Source organism: Serinus canaria, chromosome Z, assembly GCF_022539315.1.
Source record: "Serinus canaria isolate serCan28SL12 chromosome Z, serCan2020, whole genome shotgun sequence".
Taxonomy (NCBI): Eukaryota; Metazoa; Chordata; class Aves; order Passeriformes; family Fringillidae; genus Serinus; species Serinus canaria.
The window spans coordinates 49,335,171-49,357,774 of NC_066343.1; the positions used below are offsets into that span (position 1 = coordinate 49,335,171).

At 36.7% G+C, this 22,604-nt stretch overlaps 1 protein-coding gene across 7 annotated transcripts in view; it reads right to left on the reverse strand.

Annotated features, from left to right (window-relative positions):
• SMARCA2 (SWI/SNF related, matrix associated, actin dependent regulator of chromatin, subfamily a, member 2) overlaps nt 1-22,604 on the reverse strand; it is a 201,783-nt gene that overhangs the window by 68,502 nt on the left and 110,677 nt on the right. For 6 of the 7 annotated variants that reach the window (XM_018918419.3, XM_018918420.3, XM_018918417.3 and 3 more), the window contains 7 exons: nt 16,711-17,040; nt 15,762-15,863; nt 14,073-14,322; nt 8,914-9,040; nt 7,484-7,657; nt 7,086-7,259; nt 2,562-2,732 (listed from right to left, as the gene is read on the reverse strand). The exons of the other annotated variant lie outside the window; for it this stretch is intronic. In XM_018918419.3, the coding sequence (XP_018773964.1) occupies nt 2,562-2,732; nt 7,086-7,259; nt 7,484-7,657; nt 8,914-9,040; nt 14,073-14,322; nt 15,762-15,863; nt 16,711-17,040 (1,328 nt within the window). The remainder of the gene's footprint in view (nt 1-2,561; nt 2,733-7,085; nt 7,260-7,483; nt 7,658-8,913; nt 9,041-14,072; nt 14,323-15,761; nt 15,864-16,710; nt 17,041-22,604) is intronic. 7 annotated transcript variants of the gene reach the window in all.

The window sequence follows — 22,604 nt, forward strand, 5'->3', positions numbered from 1 at the left end:
ATAAACACACAAAAAGCATTTACTAATATTAAGGAGGGTACCTACTCACTTCAGTCAATGATATAAATCTGCATGTAAGAAGTGGCTGGCCCACTCAATTTCCAGCTCAGACCTAAAGCTCAGCTGCTTATAGGTTATTCTGATGCAAATAAAACAGTGAACTATTTTCACATTATTTACTATTGATTTCCTCTAAACTGCTTTAACCTCCATTTTAAAGGTGTCAGCAGGCATCACAGACTGTACATTCATGCAAGGCACTTTTATCTTGGGTAAATATTTTGGATTCTTTGGTCTGACAACTAACTAGAAGGAGTGTTTTTAGAGTTTTTTGTACCATATTCTAATCATGTGTAAACCTTACTCAAACTAGAAACAAAAGGAACCCAGGAGTTCTTCACTGGAGAAAGCTAGATTTTTTTCTCTCCAGGCACCAACCTGAGAAATGTGCAGTATCTTCTTCAAAGCTTATCCTCTTTTACCTTACTTAAAAACATCAGCACAGTATTAGGAAAAAAGAAAAGATAGAAGATTTGCTTCCACATTCAAACTTTCCTAAACAATTTTGAGAAAGGACATTTTACAGCTTCTCCTTATGTCACACTGCTGAATTTGTAGTACTACAGTGAAATAATTTGGACACTAATGTTAAGAGAATAGACAAACAAGAAGTGATCTCTTAAATTGTGTTTTAGAGATGAAAACTTCTAAGTATTATTAAAGCATGTGATCAACATAGACCATCAAGTTATTTCTTTTTTTTGTTTAAGAAGTATACTTGAGGAATAGCTGCACTTCTCAATATTGATATAATCCTTAATATCTGCTTCAGATCATACTTCAGCCTTTTTCTTTGCCACTAAATTCCATTATCTAAAGCATGCACTTGAAATGAACATGCAGCAGCTGATGCTCAGTAGGAACAATACAAGCTTCAAGGCTGCCTGCATCAGCACTTCTGTGCAGCAGGTATTATTGCTGACAAAGAAAGGAACTGTACCAGAAGTGAAGATTTTAAATAAACACAAGGGCAGGATAAGTTATGAAAACATGTATCTACTCTTGGCTGAACACACTACATTGACTGAAGATAGTTTTTCCCTAGATGAACCAGGGCTAGGATCCATTCTTTTACACTAGAGAATGTTGTCTAATACATAAAGATTTTAATAGCTTAGCTACAGGCAATGGAAAAGAACCTTACAACTCAAATCACAGACAAGCAGTAATCATCAGCACTGTTCACTGTGCAAAAATCACAATCTGCTGTGAGAACATTTATAACCTACAGTTAAAAATTTTGGAAATAAGAACATACTACAAAGAAAATAAATGTAAATAATGACAGACATCTTGCACTTTTATATTGTACCATGCAAACAGATCTTTAATGTTGACAACTTAACCCTTGAATTGGGGAAATCTCAGTATTGAAAAGCAGGAAGGCATGTTTTTTTAGTTTTCTGCACAATGACAGGAAAAACTAATAACACTAAAGTGAAAAGCTGCACAGCAAGTTGAACTAGCCTAGAAGATGAAAATCTCATATGGAATATTTTTTCTTATGAATGACAACAGTAGGAAGCTAGAGACAGAAAACACAAATAGAGGAATATGAAAGAACAAACAAGAGAAAATCTATCATGAAGATCACAGAAACTGCATCCCAGAGAAAGAATGGACTAATCTCAAATTTTATTCTACTTGGAATCCAAGGTTCACTTGAATATTTTATAATGAGCCTGGCAAAGATTATTTCTTCATCATCTACTTCCTTACTGCCATTTCTTGGAGAAAATCCTAAGAACTCTCTTTTCTTGTTTTTCTGTAAGTACAAAACATTAACTACAGCTATTAGTAGATTAAACTTTTTATGAATTACAAAATATAAAAGCCTAAGAACTGAAAGTGTATGACCTGCAAATAGCACACAGTGTCCACTAATTGCAATGTGTTCCACAGTCATGGAAAGACAATTATATATTTTATATGAAGAAAAGTAAAGAAAACTCTTGGAAAGTTTCAATTAAAGGTTAAAAAAGTACAATGAACAATAGTACTGGCAAAATATCCATTTACTATAATAAACCTAGCCAAGTTTCTTAGCTATTTTCAATGGTCCTAACAAAATGGACTGCACCCAGTACATAATGTGGAGGTCTAAAATACGTGTCCTGGATGAGACAGCTACACAACCCAGACTCTTGCCATCTTCTTCCCAGAATGTATTTTTGATACGCTGCATTCCTTTTGGGTACATTAATCCTAATATCTGTCTCAATTTTACCTGTAAAAAGTTTATGAGCAATTTAGTGTCATGAGGAGAGCAGCAGCTAAGAATTTTATAATCCTGCCTCTTATCACCTTCTTCTGAGTTAATAAAAGTATATATATATTTCAACAGAGAGAGAGATGAGTTCCCTCAGCATTAAGAATTTGGTGGTGTAGATTATTTTAGACACCCTGGTACATGTATGACAACTGGGCATCACAATATTTAGCAACATTTAAATTGGTTTTGAAGAAGAAATGCCTAAAAAATATCAGCTGTAACTACTTGCCTTCTTTCTTCTCCTTCGCTTCTTCTTCTCTTTGGCTGCCTGTGCCTGTTTATGCTCCCATACCAGGTTAGTCAAGTTAGCCACATACTCATCTGTCTGCTGCAACAGGTAGGCCAGGCGTCGGTCTTTCTTTTGATCAATCAGCTTACGGTAGCCTTCTTCATCTTCAGCCTAGTGACACAGAAGAGATATTTGTCACGACACAAAAGATGGTGAATGCACACTGTCCAACTCCTATGTCAATAATAAAGTGTTATCTTAGGTCGTTATGATCTATACAGAGGAGCAGCTACATAGGTAAAAGAGCTCGTAGATGATCAGGCCCAGAGAGTTATATATTTGTATAAATATGTCACATCACCATAGGGGTTGGCAGGGACCTTAGAGATCATCTAGTTCAAATTCCCCTGCCACAGGCAGAGATACCTTCCACCAGACCACATTGCTCAAAACCACATCCAACCTGGCCTTGAACACTTCTAGGCATGGGGCATTGACAGCTTTTCAGAGCAATCTGTTCTAGTGTCTCACCACTCTCAGAGTAAAGCATTTCTTCCTAACACCTACTCTAACCATACTTTCATAGAATCACAGAATCATTATTAAGACTGGAAGATACCAAAGATACCAAGTCCAACCATCAACTTGACACTGCCAGGTCTCCCAGTAAACCATGTCATCAAGCACGACATCCATATGCTTTCTGAACTTCCCCAGACAACCTGTTTCAATGCTTGACAACCCTTTCAGTGAAGTACTTACTTCTGTTTAAAATCCAGTCAAAACCTTCCCTGGCACAACTTGAGACTGTTTCTGCTTGTCCTACTGCTTGTTACCTGGGAATATGAACCAATCCCCACCTTGCTACAATCCCCTCTTTCAGAGGGCTGTACAGAGCAATGAGGACCCCCCAAGCCTCCTTTTCTCCAGGCTAAACAACTCCAGGTGCCCCAGCTACTCTTCATGGGACTTGTGCTCCAGAACCTTCCTCAGGGACTGCCGTCCTCTGGACATGCTCTTGCAGCTCAGTATCCTTCTCCAAGTGGGGTCACAAAACTCAGTAGTGGATTTGAGGTGTGGCCTCACCAGTGCTGAGTACAAGGGGTCAATCCTTGTCCTGGTCCTGCTGGCCACACTATTGCTGGTACAGGCTAAGATGCCATTGGCCTTCTTGGCCACCTGGGCACATGCTGGCTTATGTTCAGCTGCTGTCAACCAACACTCCCACATCCTTTTCTGCTCTGCAGCTTTCAAGACACTCTGCCTCAGACTGTAGTGGGGTTGTCGTGACTTAACAGGGCAGGGCACTTTGCCATATCACTGGCCTTGGCTTTTGATGTAGTCCATGATACGGTTGGCTTCGTAGTCTGCAAGTGCAAATTGCTGGGTCCTGCTCACCTTGTCGTCCCCCAATACACCCAAAATCCCTCACTGCAAGGTGTCAAGAGGTCATACTTTATCTGAAGACAATATGAAGAGCCATACCACAGGAGTCCCTGCATCATGTTGTGTTTAACATGTCTATCAGTGACACAGAAGAAGGGATGGACGGCTCTTCAGTCACGTTTGAAGAGGACATGAAACCACAGGATATCTGTCAATATGCTCAAGGGCTGGGCTAAGCTTCAGAAGGACCTAAATAGGCAGGGAAGCTGTGCCATTTCTGATCCTAGAGACTGTGCAATTTCTGATGTTAGGACTGAAAAAATCTTTGAGCAACCTTTTTTGAACTCCATGTTAACACTTCTGGAAGGTGATTCAACTAGAGAGCTGCCTGACAGGCTGAGTGACTCTGAGACAGAGATTCTACGATTCTACACATTTCATACTCTCACAGACTAATGACTAGAAAAATCTGCAGTACTTATGACTGGCAATGGAGGAAAAAAAAAAAAAAAATCAATGTTACATTATGCAGATTGAATGTCCAGAAACAGAGATGGTATGTCTCATTCAGAGACGACTTTTTGAAGACATGAAGTACAGGCAGTTAGTTCATTGGGGGGGAACACAGGAGCTGGACATAAAATTGCATTTAGTCCTTTTTCCAGTATGAATACAGACCCTTTTCTTCTAGATGTCATGTGAACTTTTTTTTTGTTGTTTATGTACCACTGTTCTACTCTGGTTTTATTTTATCTCTGACGGAGCTCATTATCAGAAACAGGATTCACCAGATAAACCCTATCTGAGTCATCCTGATAACTTCTGCACCCTTGTCATACTGTGAATGTTGGACATACAACAAATATTATTTTCATATGTTGTGATGATATAATGCAGAATGTCAGAAAAATACAAAAAAGCAGCAGAGGTGCTTGTCTCAATTTTGGCTGAAACAACAAATTAAGGAAGTATACAGTGCTGTATAAAAACCAAACACAAGCCAGAAATACTTTAAAGATGATTACTTTAAAATACAGCACTCTGGGAAATCTCCTGCTTTTCTAGAGACACCAGAATGGCATACAGTAAGAATAGCTATAATGTTCAAACTGAGCTTGCAAAACAGCTTGCAAAATTCCACTGCTATGTTCAACCTATTAAAAGTACGATGGTCAAACCCCAAGTTTTCAGGAAAAATAAATTATCATTATGATTGTTGTTGTTGTTTTTGTTGCTTCTAATGTGGCTGAATAAACAGTCTGTGTAATATAGCCAAGGTACTTCTTTTATATGTCTGAGCTTGTCTTGACAGCATCTTTTAAAATCACACCAACACCCATTTTTCCATGATACATATATAGTACTGCTAATGAGCTGTGACACAATGACAGTTTCTAATCATAGTAAATGAAGAGAAATTTGTGGAATGAATTCAGCATTCCTCAAAAGATAGTTTTAGAAAAAGTTCAAGAAGAAGTTCAAGAAGTTTTAGTTCAAGAAGTTTAGAAGTTTTAAAGCACATTTTCATAGACCATGAAAAGCATCTGAGAGGAGATGATGTTTTTAAAAAACCCACCAGTACACATCTGTGTATTCCAAATTCACAACTGGACAAGAACTAAATAGGCAAAGTAACCCCATTAACAAAACACACAGATTGGTTTTGCAGAAGGATTTAACTGAGCAGTAGGTGCAAAACCCTTAACTGAAAATGTTTGTGAAATTCTGTATAAATGGTAAGACTTTATCCAGTCTTGGTGAGGTTTTAGGAGAAAGCATTGATCATCTGGAAGCACTGGTGTCCTGTTTCATTTCTGGACATTCAAATCTACTTTGTTCTTTTCAGCAGTACACATCTTCATTACTTATCACACTGCATGTTCAATTTTGCATAAGCTGAATCTCACAATACACTGAAGTATTTCCCAAATGTCAATATTGCTTTTATTTAAAATCAGCTCTTTTTTTGCTAATGAATAACATTTTTATAAGCTAGGATAGATCAACTGCTGATGATGACCTCCAATTATAAAAAGCTCTATAATACTGATTACGACATAATTTTAAGAAATTCTCTAGGGCCTACAAATTTCTTATTCTCTTATGCAAGTTCTTAATTTACACAAGCTTTCATTTCCAAGTTTCTATCATTATCATATTTAATTTTTTTTGCATTTCATTTTGTGATTTTTAAAATGAAACTGTTCACACTCATTCACTATATTCATGGTAGGAACATATTCTGGACAGGAATTAGCATTTATATCTGCACCTCTATTAGATACTTACTGTTTTGCCCACAAGTTACAAAGTAAGCTTGTCAATTTCCTTTCATTCTGTGTTGGTGAAACATTATAAAATGTTGAAGAATTTTTTCTACCCCAAGTCACTTGTACATATGCACTGATCTTTTTATGCTTGAATTCTAGAATCATTTTAATTCCTGAAATCTAGGCAGCCCTCCAAATGGTCCACAGCATTCTGAAGAGACATGATTATACATAAACCCATTTTACTCTGTTCTTAGAACGATGCAACTGATGTTGTGAGGGTACAGGGAAGGAAAAACATGAAATGGTAAGGAGTATGATTTGAAGCATTACATGGGTAGAACTGACTGCTATTCATTCTCAAGATACATGTGTTACTATTATTGGTTAGGTACTTTCATGTGTGGAATGAACTGTATGTAAAAATTGTGGAGTGATGCATGAACAACGTAATCATCTGGAATCTTCCAAACTATCTACCTGGAAATAAACTGAAGTCCATTAATTGTAAAATGGACCAATACCCCTGCAATTGTACATAAGTGTTAATATATGAAGTTAATAAGAATAAGTTGCTGTTATTCAGAAGTGGCTGTGCTAAGTTTTCATGCTAGTAGAAACCACCAAGATATTTCTATACAAAAACCTTAAAAAGGAAGGAGCCATATGTTAAATTCAATAGTATCAAACTACCATTAACAGAAACATACATAACAAAATGTAGTCGTTTTGGATTTATACTTTTTCATTACTGAGTACTTCACAAAGAAAACAGATGGGATTGGCTGAGATAATAGTTAAGCATTTTAAAAGGATCCAGTATAAAACTTTAACTAAAATAACCATCTTCCCTTCCTCTACTTCTTACCATTAGTCTCCTCATTCTTTCTTTCTCAATTCTCTCAGTTTCCTTCTTCTGCTCACGTTCAGTGTTGGCATGCCAAGTTGCCACAGCTTTAGAAAGTTTCTGAATTTTCCCAGCAACTGACCGGTGGTACTCTTTAAAATCTTTAGCATGCTGCAATATGCTATTCAGGTATTCCTAGAAAGAAAATCAAGTTAGTGCAGGCACTCTGACCTAGCAAGGATTTGAAATCAGGAACGTAGGAGTTCTGATCTCACAGTCTTTCAATTACTTATCACAGTGCTTTGAGTTTTTTAATCAGAAAAACGCCAAAGGTAAATAAAACATGTAGAAGAGAGCATCTGCACAGCAAAGCAAGGTGCACTTCTGTCATGGGGCAAACACCTAATAAGCTAAAATACCTGGTGCTTCTGCCTACGCTTCCTCTCCTGTTCTATCTTCTGCTGTTTTTCAAGCTTTTCTGTCATACGAGCCTCTCTTAAAGTCTGCCGCTTGCTTCGTTTGTAGGCTTTGGAGTTCAATGCTGTCTCCAGAGTTGTGTCACGACGCATACAGGCTACTACCTCTTGTCTTAACTGCCAGTGGAGGGAGAGGGGAAAAGACAAACACTCAAAAAATATAGTAGCTCTTAATAAAACAACTTTAAACACTGTTCTGGCAGAGTAGAAAGGTAAAGAGTTCAAAATATATCACAGTCTCCTCTTCCCTTTTTATTACAGTTCTATTATAAAGAAAAGATACAGCATTGATAGAGTTGCAACAGCTACATCTGTTACCCTAAACAAAAAATTTTAACCTTCAGAATGGTCAAAAGCATTAATTACTTTTATTCATAATTTCTTCTCTCTTTACAAGATGCTGGTAAGAACCATCCTGCTGCAGTAAAAGGGGCCAGCCAAGATGTTACACCATCAAAATAAAACACAAATGAACCACATACATAGCACGTTTTCTAGTGCTGGACCTGAACATAACTGACCATTTGTTTCACTGCCAGCTGTACAGAAGACAGGTGGGAGAGGTAAACCTTAAGAACTTGGAACAGTATTGCCACAGTCACAGCAGAGGAGCAGGGAGAGCCTGCTGCTTTTCATCTGACCTCTGACAAAACTTCATTACAAAGGAGTGCCAAGGGTAGAAAGGAAGGGAGACTTGGACACCATGGCACAACTCCGGCCAAGGCTTTTGTCAGGAAGTATTTTGCTTGACCTGCCAAATCACATCTTTGTTCTTCCAAACTAGCTGTAAAAGCCAATGGCATGAGGCCCGTAACAGTCTGGCAATTTGATTCCTTTTCTGAAACTGATTTGCTGATACAGGCACTCAACATTCAATTTATATTTTATGTATGATCCTGCTATGTTTCATTTTCAAAGTCTGTAGCATAGTGGAAATACCACAAACAAATCACAGATAAATACCACACAAAACACCAACACACAACTTTTATCAAAACAAGGGGACTTGTGTAAATACTAAGTACGTCCAGAAAGAGGTATTTGTTGAAAAGTCTGAAAATCAGCCTGCAGTGGGTCCAGAACTTATTTTGTCTTTGTACCACTGTCATATTCATTTCAAAAGACACAGTTCTATGGTCACATTCTACACTGGAAGATAAAGCAAGGAACGGAAGTAACCCCTGCACATTTTTACTACCAAAACAAAATAAAATGTAACATTTCTGCGATTTGCTTGTGGGTTATGTCAGCTCTCATGCACAATCTGCTTACACTTCGCGCTAACCCTAAATCTTTTTCCAGTTTACTCTCTGCTGCATGAACAGGTTGGCCTGTGATTGCTATGAAAATTTTCCTCAAGTAAATGGCATTACCTGGCGTTGGAAATTCAGTAACCGAAGTGCCTTCAACTCCACTGTAGCTTTGGTCCGCAGATCAGGGGGCAGAGAACCAGGTAAGTTCTCCAGTTCCTGGATTCTGTGAGCAATTCGAGCCTGAAGTCTACAAAACCAGAAAACTGGGTAAGACATCACAGGAAATCTATAAGGCAATACTAAAATTTTGTAGTAAAAATAGTCAGTTTAACTCAGGCATTTACTTGGCTTTTTCTGTGTTTTTTTCTGAGCTAACAGGCTTTTGCAGAGATGACACCGGCTATCTTTTTCCACTTTGAAAATAAATTGTTAAGTGATCAAAATGACCCTTGGCTTTTCAAGTAGAACTAGATAAGGGAAAATAAACTTGGGAATTCTATTTTACACATACTATTCAGGATTCTGCTTTCAAGCTTCTTTGATGTGTATTATTTTTATGCAGCGTAGTCAGTGATGACATAGACCATACCTGCCTTATTATCTGGAATTCTATTTCATTATTTTATTGACAAAGTAAGTTTCTTTATAAAGTATTTACAGCTATATAGGTGCTACTGCAAATTGATTTCTACTTCACTCTTCCTTTAGAAGAGTGTATTTTGTATTCATTTGCAAATTAGAGATAGAGAGAGAGAGAGAGAGAGAGAGAGAGAGAGAGAGAGAGAAAAAGGACTAATAGACAGAACTTGGTCTTTTCTGATCTTAATATTACCAGAAGAAATCTAAAGTTCCTGGAACAACAAACGGGACGTAATGCTGCATTACTGCAGAAGACTATATTGGTATCTTTAAGAGAGAAAAAAAACTGAAGTGGAATTAGGTAAGTAATGTTTGTCATACAGACTGAAAAGCAAATCAAGAAGAGTTATTACTTAACTAGAGAAAGTCTCATTAAAACTTTCTCTAGTTAAGTAATAACTTAACTAGAGAAAGTTTTAATGAGACTTTCTCTGAAAGTCTGAAATACTTGTCTCAATCCAGAAAAGTTCATTATTCCTGCAGAAAAAGTCTTCACTCAGAAAATGACACTGCCTTAATTTGCTATTTCCAGTTTATATACCACACTAAAAAAAATCTCACAACTGGGCACTCCAGTTAGTAAGAAGATATTTTAGTTCACCTCAGAATGTAAAATCTTCAGAATTAAGCGGTTTCTTGGAGAGATGTACTAGCCAGTGTACATTCCTACAAAAAGGCAGCCAATCTGTTCTAAATCATATGCTCTACCTGTCACTTACCTACACACGGATGCAATCCTGCATCACAATGATTATTTTTAATTCTTTTTCCCTTCCCAAATAGCTGCAGTGTGTCTCCCGAAACTATCACCTATAAAACAGTTATAGCCAAACCTCAGTTTCCTTGACTTTAATGAAACCTTAAGGGAGCAGTCACAACCCTTCCAAACTTTTCTTTTGAGTTGTGAACTTATTAAAGCAGCTGGATATTTAACATATTTTCAATTTTTTTTTACATTCTTGCTAGCAATGACTGTTCCTTCTTTTACTATACATGCGGATGAGTTAATCTAGGTTCTGCCTGACATACCTTATGGTTTTAGATAACTAACCGTAAGAGTCACTTCCAAACAAACATGAAGTGAAATGCTGACTTACTAGTTCTGTCAGAATTTATTTTTTTCTTTCAATTCAGGTATAAAACATATAAAAAAGCTTGCTGTTGTAAAAGTTTATACAATTAGAAGTTCAAGCAAAAGGTGGGTTGGTCTCTGCATTTCTATCATCAAATTTTGTAACTAAAAGTTACAAATATACATGTTTCTTAAGATATGTCTAAACATAATCAAAGCTCACAGAGTGTGCTTATTATGAACCAACATCACATTATGCAGTCTCCTCCCATATATTACCCATTTCACTGCTAACAATTTTTTTTTCAACTTGAGCTTATAAAAAAAGCAGATCAGAAATGAATGCACATGAAATTTTACCCTTACATTATACAGCAGATTAGTATATCCAGGACAACTTTTCCTTCAACGATACTCTTTCATATGTTGAAATGCACTGAGATACAAACAACGGCAGTTCAAGGCTTTGGTGGGTGATTGCCCTTCCTTTAACTCAATCAGAGGGAAGGAATACAAACAAAAGAATCAGTATTTCTAAGTCAGTAGAGATATTACCTCAGAAAACTCTTATTGTAACTCAAATCAGTTCTCTATTTAAAAAAGTCCAGAAAAATAGAAGTTGAAATAGTAAAAGAATGTATGGAAGAATAAAGAAAATGACAACCAGATGGGTTACACATGAACCAAAAAAAAAAAAAAGGTTTGAAGTTTAATTTCATACTTTCCTAGAAGTACTATTTATATGTAATGTCTATGGTACTAACCGAGTAATGGTAATAATGCTTTCTTCAGTAGTCAGTAGGATTCTTTTAAAGAATTCCAACTCAAGTGAATGGAAGAACTGCTATCTCTCATCACTGCCACCATCATTTTAAAGGACGGGACCATGGTTTATTGTACTGCTGTTATTTTCATGGAACAATGCCAACAGCAGTCAGGTAAACAGAATCCAAAGAAAGAAGTCTCCTACATCTTTTTACAATCACTTGAAGTAATCATTTCACCATTTAAAGAATGTAATAAATTAATCTTTGCAGTTCAGCAATCTACCTTCACGCAGAAAGTGGCCACTGAATATACACAGAGATCTCTCTGCAAAGTAAGTGATGCACTCATTAATTCGGGTCAGCAGCAGAGGCTATGGTTGTACAATCAAACCTGTCTGGCATGGATGCCAGGCAGTAAAGAAGATAACTAAGAAAATACTTTGTGGACAACAGAAAGAAACCACGCACAATCTGCAGTACATTTCCAAGTGTATTATTTTTTTAAGTGCAATGAGAATGAGGGTGGAAAAAGCCTTTCAACATAATAAAACAACTTCAAATTACAGGCATTATTATCTTTAAGACAGCTATACAGTGAAATTAAAAAGCAGCACTTTATTTTGAAGAAAGCATTAAGGAGAGTTTTATAAAAACCTGTATTGGATTTGCATGGCTAGGTATTGCTAGCAGGAGGGCTACAGCACTGGCTTCTGTGAGAAGCTGTCAGAAGTTTTCCTACGTCCAGCAGAGCCAACGCCAGCCAGATCCAGGACAGACCTCTCTACTGGTCAACGCTGAGCCAATCAAAAATGGTGGTAATGTTAAAAAATGGTGGTAATGGTGACAGCAGATTTAAGAAGAAGGGGGGAAGAAAGTTTCTGGGCAGATTAATTGTGGCTACAGAAGAGTAATGTGAGAACCTGCAAGAGGAACAACTCTGCAGACACAAAGCAGTGGAGAAGGAGGGGCCACACCTGAGATTCCCCCGCAGCCCATGGTGCAGGCCATGGTGAGGCAGCTGTGCCCCTGCAACCCACAGGGGACCACAGGGATGCAGACATCTACCTGGAATTCAAACAGTTTTCATGATATAATGCTCCTTTATTAAAAGGGTTTAGTGTGAGATCTCAAGAGCCAACTGTTTCATAAAGCTTTCACTAACCTCAGTGTTTTCAGGATAAGGATGTTTATTTTGGCTTTTTCTGTTCCATTTTTATTAAGAAATTGTGAAGACACATTTCTGAATTAAACTTCCCTATATTAAAGCTAAATCCAGCACCATTCAAACCACAGAAGCTGTGGAACAGTCTTTTAAAAAACTTTTGTCTGATGTTACTTACACAGTTTTAAGTAATAAAAAGATTTCTAGGAGTTCCACATATTCTGGAACTCGAAGCAAAATTAAACACCAGTAATGTTCAACATTAAAAAGGTTTGGATCTTACATCTCTGTTCTAGGATAAAAATCCCATAAAATATAAAATCCTTCTGCTAGAGAATCCCTATCAAACTTTCACTTCACTCTGCCAAGAACATCAGTGTGTTTAGAACCTAATATGCTGGATCCATAACTGGTTCTCTACGAGTAAAAGTGCCACCTATATTTTTTGTCAGTCCTCACTTTCCTCTGTTTATGAACAGTAAGACATAACAGCTTGGCACAAACAATGAAGTATAGCAGGGCTGAAAACAAGGAAGAGTAACAATTTGAGGTTAATTGATGCAGAAAACGTTGCATCATACTGGCCATATGAGTCTTGGTTGAAGTTAGTGCTACAATTCTTCTGTCAGAGTAACTGTGAAACCATAAAATGGTGTGTTCTACAAGCTTCTGAAAAAAATGCAGGAGAATACTGATTGCTCATGCTGAAAGAGATACAGCCATTCAGTCCTGGGGTATATACATAAGACTGGCAGAACAACGACAAGAATTCACTGATAGAATTAGTTAAGCAATACCTGATATAAAAAGTAACAGCTTTTCTGTAATCAAGGCCTCAATTCTGGGCATGGCATCACACCCAAAAGCTTTTCATGGTGCTTTACTTTCATAAAGCCAAAGTTGTTACAACAGTCTTCTGTGAGATCACCATCCCTTTTGGCTAGCTTCCTCTACAAACTCAAAGTAACAATGCAAGATGTATATTAAACCAAAACAGGTAATACTTTGAGTGCAATTACTTTCCTCTGATAATCATCAGGAACGTATTTTAGGTACAGGTCAAAATCCTTCTGCCTGGCAGACTCTCAAGGTCAGTTATTACATAGCCTTGATGTTGTGAAGAGGGAAAGAAGTCTCTTTCTAACTCCAGAAGAAATGTTCTACCCTATACTTTGTAACAAATATACTTCATAATCTAAACAGAACAATTTTTGAAATTGGTATACTTTTTTCTATTCTTGCCTGTGACTTTCTTATTCTCTTTACTCTTTGGTTGTCCACACAAATCCATCATATTCATAAAATGTGCTTTTGCTGTGGTTACTAACTCTTCAGCCTTTTGGCCATCTGTAATCTCCTCTAACTTTTCTTTCTTTATAATACTGAAAACCTTGGCCACAAAACTGGTTTCTCTTTAAACTTAAATGGTTTCCAGTGATACTGCCAGTATGCTTCACTAGTTCATCATTTGGGTTAGAATTAAATAATTGTCTGGTTTGATATTTGTGTACTTCTTGGTAATAGAGCCTTTCCCTGGAAACTTTGTTTACACTATTACCCCTACAGTAGCTGACTGCAAGGAGTTCCAGTTAAGGATGTGAAAAACAAGAAAAATTTTAATCTTGTTATTCACTCTTACCTATATTCACGTTCTTGGAGTATTTCAACAGGATCCAGTCCTTGTGGCTTCTGGATAGGGCTGATGCGGTTCTGCTTCTGCTGCAGCTGGACAATTGGTGAAGGTTGTCCAGGCGGGGGCTGTGGTACAGAGGGCCCAGGCATGGTGGCAGCAGGCTGGGCAGCAGCAGGAGCAGGAGAAGGCCTCCCACTAGGAGCTGGTGCTGGAAGCTTCTGCTGTGCATTAGAGACGCTCATATCTGGGGCTTGGCCTGAAACATGAACAGTACTGATTCATAACGTGAAATATGGAAAGCAGGAAGAAAATCAAGATGGCTTTCTAAAGACAAGCTATGAAGGTAGGATAAACACTCAAAATCACCAGAAAATACACATTGAGACTACACTCTGGTATTTGAAACAGACATACTAAAATGCAAATATACCATACATTGGAAGAAATGGCCAAAATAAAAACAAAACACATGAAATTTTATGATGAATGCTGTTTCTTTTGCTATTTCTGTGGACTTTTAATTCTAGTGTTACCAGAAATGAAACAGCTGTAGAACTGACTTCCTCCAAATGCAAGACCTCATTCTGCCTCTTGTTCACTATCCCTGCAGTTAGAAGAAAGCATCTAACCACAACCTGACCACAAGGAGAACTAGGTCTGATTTCACACCTCTACCAGAATTTAATAACCATATGAAATTTTTTACAATTGTATTTAGAAATACCTGCCAGATATAAATATATTGTTTCACTATGATCTACTTTTTCTTAATTTTATTTATTTCAAATATGAGGAACTCAATTATTCTAATCACTTTGAAAAGCAACACCTCAGTTAACATAAAAATAGCACCTGTCATTTACGGTCACTAAAGGTCATAGACGTTAGAATTTCATTATGAAAAGCTACCCATGCATTCAGATGTTCACGAACTCACTGTTAACAGAAATTGCTAAAATAAACATGCCACTTAATTATCTCAAGAGTCACAGCCACTTAAGAAAGGGAAAACAACTTCAAAGTACACCTGCAATCTTGTAATCAACTTTAATTCAAACCAACATCCTGAAATATATAGAGATCACCATTTGTCATTCACACATCTGCATCAAACTCCAGAAAAGGAACCTGAGCACAAATTATAGATTCTGTATGCAACTACACTGCTTTTCAGCTTATAAGAAGGAAAAAAATCTACCCCATCAGAAGCCTCTGTGCAACCTCAGGTCTCAGGGAATCTGGAAAGCTGAATGACTGTGCAATGAATGACAAATATATTTCAAGACATGGGGAAAAAAGTTGCAGTGTTCATTTGATCTCAAAGACTGATCCTTCAAAGCAATTTGATTCCAAAAGAACAAAATATACAGAAGGAAACAGCATAATTCTACCATGATTTGAAAACTTTTGTTTACATTAGCAAAGGTGAAAGACAAGCTTGCTGCAATTAAGCATACATAGAACATAACTTATTAAGTTTTATGTGTGTTCCTTAGAAAACGTACAGATTTCATTCTGATTGCAAAAAGGTGCTTCATGTTCAATCTGTCTAAAAACTGCAGTAACATCATGTGGGTCTCTTCCAAATGAATAAAAGGTTAGACTCTCCTTGATTAAAATCTTACATACAGTGAAAGCTACACTACTTTTCTTGCACAACTTTTTACCTTTCCCCACATCTTTTTCCCACTATACCTTCAGTCCATGTTTTAGGGGTAATGGCAGTTGTATGCCCAGGCATCCCTGGTGCAGCCCCTGGTCCAGCAGCAGTGCCACTCATTGCGTGTAATCCAATACCTGCAATTTGACAGAGGAACAAAATTTGCTGAAACACAACTATTTCCAAGATTCAAAAATCATTGTTTTCTAGCACGCTAGTCTATTCAAGCAAGTAGTAATTTTCTTCATTAAGGAAGGATTTAAGTGGTTTTTATCATTAATACATATAGCTAATGAAGGTAATACATATACCCAAAATCATGTTTCATGAAAAAACCCAACTTAATGGGCAGCAAACCCATATCCACCAAAATGAAGTGAACAGTGACATTATTAAAACCTAAGAAAGAGTATCATCTTAACCCTTGACTCTAACACAAACTCAGCAATGGAAGCGTAAAGAAACTAAGAGGTTCAGGGTATTAAATATAAGAGTTTTCTTAGGACCAAAATGTGCTTGCTTGCCTCACTGCAGTATCTATCACCACTGTGAGAAAAAAATAAACACACTTCCTTTTTCTCATGTTTTGCACTTAACAGCACACTATATATCGTTTATTTTCAACAACCTGAATAATCAGTCAACTTGATCCAGATTATTTATCTACTTTCCCGCATAGCAACAGGAGACTGAAAATTCACAGTAAGAAAAACAAGGGGAATTGCTATCAGTAAAGTACAATTAACATTCAAAAACTGTGAAGCATACCATGACAGAAACAGTACTGCACAGTGAAATAACTTCTATTTCAGTCATTAATATTCTATTTTGACAATATCCTATTAATAACAGATACATTTAATGCACTTGTTCAGGTTTAATACAGTCCCAAATTACAGCCCTGTACAGCACCCATTTCTTAATCTATCACAGGTAGAACTTTGAGAATTACCTGAGCAATGACTCTTACCAAAGTGCACTTACCAGACTGCCTGTTGAAGGCACTGGGAGGCTGCTGTTGTTGAATGCCAGGCAGGGTTCTCTTGCCCTGGACAGCAAGCTGGAGGTTTTCTGGCAAGGGCTGACCCCTAGCCAGCATTTTGTATGCTAGAATCTGAGCCCGCAGCTGATGCAGCTGTGCAGGGCTGAAAGGGGAAGGCCCTCTGTTAGGCTGATTCATAACTTGTGGGTCTCCAGCTATAATGGGTCCTGGCTGACTGGGAGTCATCTGAGGTGGTGTTGGACCTCCTCCAGACATTGGACTGGACACATGCTCTGGTGCTCCTAGTGGAGATGGATGTGGAGACATATAACCTACAACGGGTAGAAGAATCATAAAGTTACCACTCTGCTAGTTAAACATGAATTTCATCCATTTTTTTAACAGTACATAAAGTGTAAAAGTGTCTCAATAGCTGTAGCATTTTCTGTGAAGACAAAGGTGAAATCCAAAGTTCCCTGGGATATCAAGATAGCCTCAGGAGCTCTTCTTTGAGAAGAACTACAGTTATTTACTCTGATAATTCCTGAACATAACAATTACCTGCATATTTGGAGTAAGACAAACTAAAACATGAAATATAATATAGAAGCCTGGAGATAGAGTGTTATTTACTAGAACAATGGAAAAATGTTTCTTTGTAGAACATTTGCAGTAAAGTCTGCCTAGTTTACAGCTTAATAGCCTAAGTTTATTTTGAGGCACACACATCAAGGAATATCCATTCACTTCTACAGGCCCTCCTTGCCAATACTCACCAATATACAGAAGTAGAAATGGTATTCACTTTCCATACAACTACTCTTTAGTTTATACAGGTTAAAGGTTTGAGCCAGACAAGGTATGTTCAATACCTTTTGCCATCTGGATGCTCAACAACTTGAAACATCAAGGACAAAAATCACTGTCTGAAGAAGCTGCTGAAGACTATGTCAAGAGCAACCACAGTTCTGAAATGAACAGTGCTTGTATCTTATAACACCACTTAAAAATGCAGTGGTTTTAATTCTGAATATTAATTACACCTACTACATATTTTCCTGAGCTCCAAAAAGCACAACAGACTGCTAGTTTTTGGGGATTTATCCACCAAGAGTGAAAAAGATGTAACAATATTTACTTACTTCGCTCTGGTAGTGTGGAACACAAATAATCTTCTCACAAATTGGAAAAATAAAAAAAAAAAAAATTAAAAAAATATCTAAAAATCTTCTGGCTCATTTTCTTATTCCATGTTCATAAGCCAAAGATCGTAATTCCAAAGATCAGGGTACAGTTCATGATTCTGTGACACCCCATCTACCCTTCTCCCAATTTTCCTGTCACTTTAAAGTGAAACTATATCTGCTTCATCTATATGTAGTACAGATTACAGAAGAAATTTTGGTCACTCTTTAGCTTCACTGTTCTTACTGACCCTTCAGTAAAGGCAACATAGGCAAAATCTCAAAGAAGCCTCCTTCATTTTCAGCTCTGGGATGACAGGAGCTGTAAGTCACTAGAACTTAAACCAGTGAAGAGATTAGAATGCCAAAGAACTGAAATTTGTGCTCGAATTAAATAAAGGTTGTAAATGTATGAGATAGAAGAAAAAGAAGAAAGGATTTCAGTTTTCCTTAAAAAACCCAACAAAACGAGATAGAAGTACAGTGGGGAAAAAGGGATTTGTAACAGGAAAAGACCAGGCAAGACAGAAACACATCAGGATCAAACTAAACTGACAACAGGAAAAGAAGATTATTCTGGAAAGAATAAGAGAAGCTACACAGTTCAAGAGAAAAATGAGGGGAGATGTTCAAAGAAAAGGAAGCAAGAGACATTAAAAAGTTAGAACTATTGGAGCTATATTATATACTAGTTCAATATAAAAATTGTCTATACACCCCTTGTTGGTGATAAAAAGTATGATAAATAACTCAAGTTTATTCCACTTATCCATATTCTTCCACTAACTTACTTTTATCTCTTTATTATTTTAAGAGAAGAGGGGAAGCTACAAATTCCTCTTGCTGAGCACACTGCTTAAAAAAAATACCCATCATACCACAACAAAACAAAAAAAACGCAACTGCATTACTGGCTTATACTATAAAGTGAGGTTTATTGCAATGTTTATCCATTATTACATTTCTGAATCTCAGGTTTCACTTTAAATGACACCTAACTGGAATAACATTGTTTTCTAAACTGCTTTTGAAAAAATGGTTTCTGTCCCTCCTCAAGTTATACTGCCCAAGTTATAAATTCCTTAATGATGGATAGATTTCAGACTCAAGATCTTGAACTGCATCTGGACTACAAAGTTTAGAACAGTGGTCAACGATGCTGAGTATCTGTATTCAGTCCTGACAGTTCAAGCTACCAAGTCTGTGACCAAGTTTTGCAAAGAGGAGTTTTCAAAAGCAGACATTTTTTGATCTTTCCAATTATGTATTTATTACTTATACCTTCTCTCTTCCTCCAAGTCCTCTGCCTCAGCATTTTTAACAATGGAAAATTGTGCTTGGCAAGAGGAAGAATGAAAAAAAAATTCCATAAAGTCAGAAAAGAACAAAATCCTTCAAAACTTCTTGCAAAGATGCTAAAATGTGGCATCTACACAATGTAAATTTTGTGATGCTATACGAAAATTTTTCTTTAAAGTGTGAAAACTTTCATATTATGACAGTGACAAAAGATACAGCCACATGCCTGCCCTAATAAAAGTATTTATACTACTTGCTTTTTTCCTATCTTATTACACATAGACTCTAACACAGATAAGCACGCATATGAGAACATCCACTAAAATTGAGTTTAACCACCATAAAAGGACAATAGCAACCTACAATTCTGAACAACACAGAGAATACCAGGAAAGGGAGGCCAAACAACCCTGTCTATAATTTTAAACTGTGGTAATTTCTAAGCTTTATCAGGTTTTTCCAGATTTTGTCTAAGTGAGTTCTGAAAACCTCAAATGATGGTGACTCCTAATCACTCTGATGCTGAATTTCCTTTTCCTTAAGTGCCATCAGAATTTCTCTTACACAGTTTGTAAACATTACTTCTCTAATTTTACTGAGCATCTTTGAGGAGAGTCCTGTCTGTCCTTCCCATAATCCTTCAATGGGTCATAGAAGAGGCTACATCAGAAACCCTTCTCAAGTCTTCCTAACTGTAAGCATAATCAGAAACATATTTAATCCCACTTTGGTATCAACTTGTTCAGCAAAAATACAACACAGCACATCGTAAACAATGTATATTCTTTACAGTATTAACATTGGAAGAAATCCTAGTTCTAACACTTCTCCAAGTATTATTGGAGGGCAGTGTGTACACAATGTTTCTGCTTTAATTGCTCTTTGTTTCACTTCAGATAACTGAAACAATAATATCTTTCTTTTCTGTTTTAAAGCTGAAAAATCAGAGTGCTAAAAATTTAGACCCTTTTTTTTACCATTTTTAATGCTATAATGAAATGGAAAGAACACCTACAAATGAATTCAAAAAACCTAGTAAAGATATAGAAAAAATAAAAGTTTTAGCAGTCGAAACACTGGAATGTTCAACAGAGGTTTTGAACTGCCACTAAAATTTACTAAGTCTTAAACAATGAAAGTGTCTGAGGAACATGCAGGTCACATCTTTATGCTAAAACCAACAGCAAAGGTACATTTGTACTTAAGAATGTGACTGTAAGAAAATTTTTGGATTTGGAAGATATAGACAGGATTGAAGAAATATAGCTGTGTAACTCACTGAACTATTACTTCAATCATCAATTGAAGTTAGTTTAAAAAACAAAGAAAAAGAATCAAGTACACCTCCACAACACACAGTACAAAAGCACAGTGTTTTGAAACACAGTGAAAAGTATGTCCCTGTCAGATTGAGGCTACAAACTTTCCTAAGGTAAGCAAAACATGAAATTTCCCTCTCAGTAGTGTGGCCAGGGTTAACACCAGTTCTTGAGACTGAGCAATGAAGAAAGAGAAGTCATGTCTGCAAGTAATTTACAACTAGGACTGCAGAAATAAAATTGTTGAGAGGTCTTACACAGGCAGGCAGATGAATAAGGTGGCCAGTCTTTTCTCATCTTTAAAAGTCTGAATGAATTTAGAAAAGGAAGTGCAACTAACTTAAGAACAGTAGGGACAATGAACATTACCTGTGAAGTAGCAGTATACTAGTGAATTTTAGAAGTTCAAAAATGGTGTGTCTTTTTAAGTTCAACAAATACTGCATGACTAATAAAAAGTAATATACATCAAGTCCCAGAATTCTAAATTCCTTCAGCCCTTATTTTTCCACTTAAAATCAGCAAGACATCCAAACAATTAAAATTGGCCTGTATTTCACTGCTGTATCACAGTAACTTCATTTAATTTTTATAAATCATAGAAAAACACAGAAATGGTTTATTCCAGTCCATTTACATATTTTTATGAAGTTTTTTATAATACAAGTACTTTATTTTTTTAAATAATTGGCTTGTTTTTCCAATTGCTATCCAATCCCCGTAAAAACTAAATTCTGACCATGACTTTAATTTGTTGGATACCTGTTCAAGAGCTTAACAATTTACAATAAATTTCATACTCCTCATATAAATACTGCAGAATTCACCACAGCTCACTCACAGTGCCAGAAGACCATTTCTAATCAAATTCAAAATCAGCAACACGTAGTAAGCTTACTATCTAAACGGCTAAATATGAAGTTGAAGCAATGTATTTTCCACTCATTTAACCTGCTAGCATCAAAACAAAGGCATTAAGACTAAACAGGGCCGTCATTGTACAAGTTCAAGAAAAGAGAATCTGCCACCAAAACTAGCCAGGAATATTACCCTTCCTCCAATTTGGCAGTAAGACTGGAAGGAGCAATTGCTGAGGAGAGAGATACCAACTCATAGTATTTCCCCCCATATATTAATGTCAGACTTCTGAAAATCATCCCATTGCAGTACACAATAAAAATGTGATGATCTGTCTGAGCCAGCAAAACATTCTTTCTGCATGACTCGCATCTCACTGAGCACAATAAAAAAAATAAATGGAGAAACTAAATAATAAAGTCGCATACCTTAACTTAGTAATTACTGTTGGTTAAAAAAATGCAAAAATCTCAGAACAGTAATTACCAAACAACCAGTGAACAGGCACTTAAGTAAAATGACACAGTTCTTGTAGATTTAGCTTTCAAATGTTTCTGACTTGCTCATCATTCATTTCACCTCAGAAAAGGATAGTTAATTATTTCTTAACATAAGAACCATCACTTCCAAAATTCTGTATCAACTTTCTCTTGTTCATTCACAACTGTAGGCTTGATTTACATAATCATATCTACAACTGCATGTGCAGTTGCCAATTTACTTCTAATTTTTCACCCACATTTGTAAGCCTATATTTCATTTTAAAAAATCTTGCTTTTGTACTTAGATACAAGTTTTTGCAAGACTTCCCTCTTTTAAAAAATTACTAAAAAGAACTAAAAAGACTACTATTGAAACATCTGACATTTAAATGAAATCTCATCTTGTGACCACTTCCCATTGCACACAGAAGGACAACAGCCTATGGATTCATCAAAACTATTCCACTGAGATTTCTAAGTACTGAAGCATTTTATGAAGACTATCCACCTTGCCATGGGCAAAAAATTTAAGGACATTGTTTCCCACTCTAGCTTACCAGTCCTTCTCAGAATCTTGAAGCTTGTGAACAGGCAGATTTCTGTCAATGAGGGACCACTACAGCTACAGTAGTCTACCTAACTCTTCCAAAACAGACCAGCAACTCTTGACCTCTAAACAAACTTCTCCCTTTGATCTATGGGAGAGATGGACAGATGACAAAGACATCCAGTGCTGATTTTGCTTTTGTAGGAC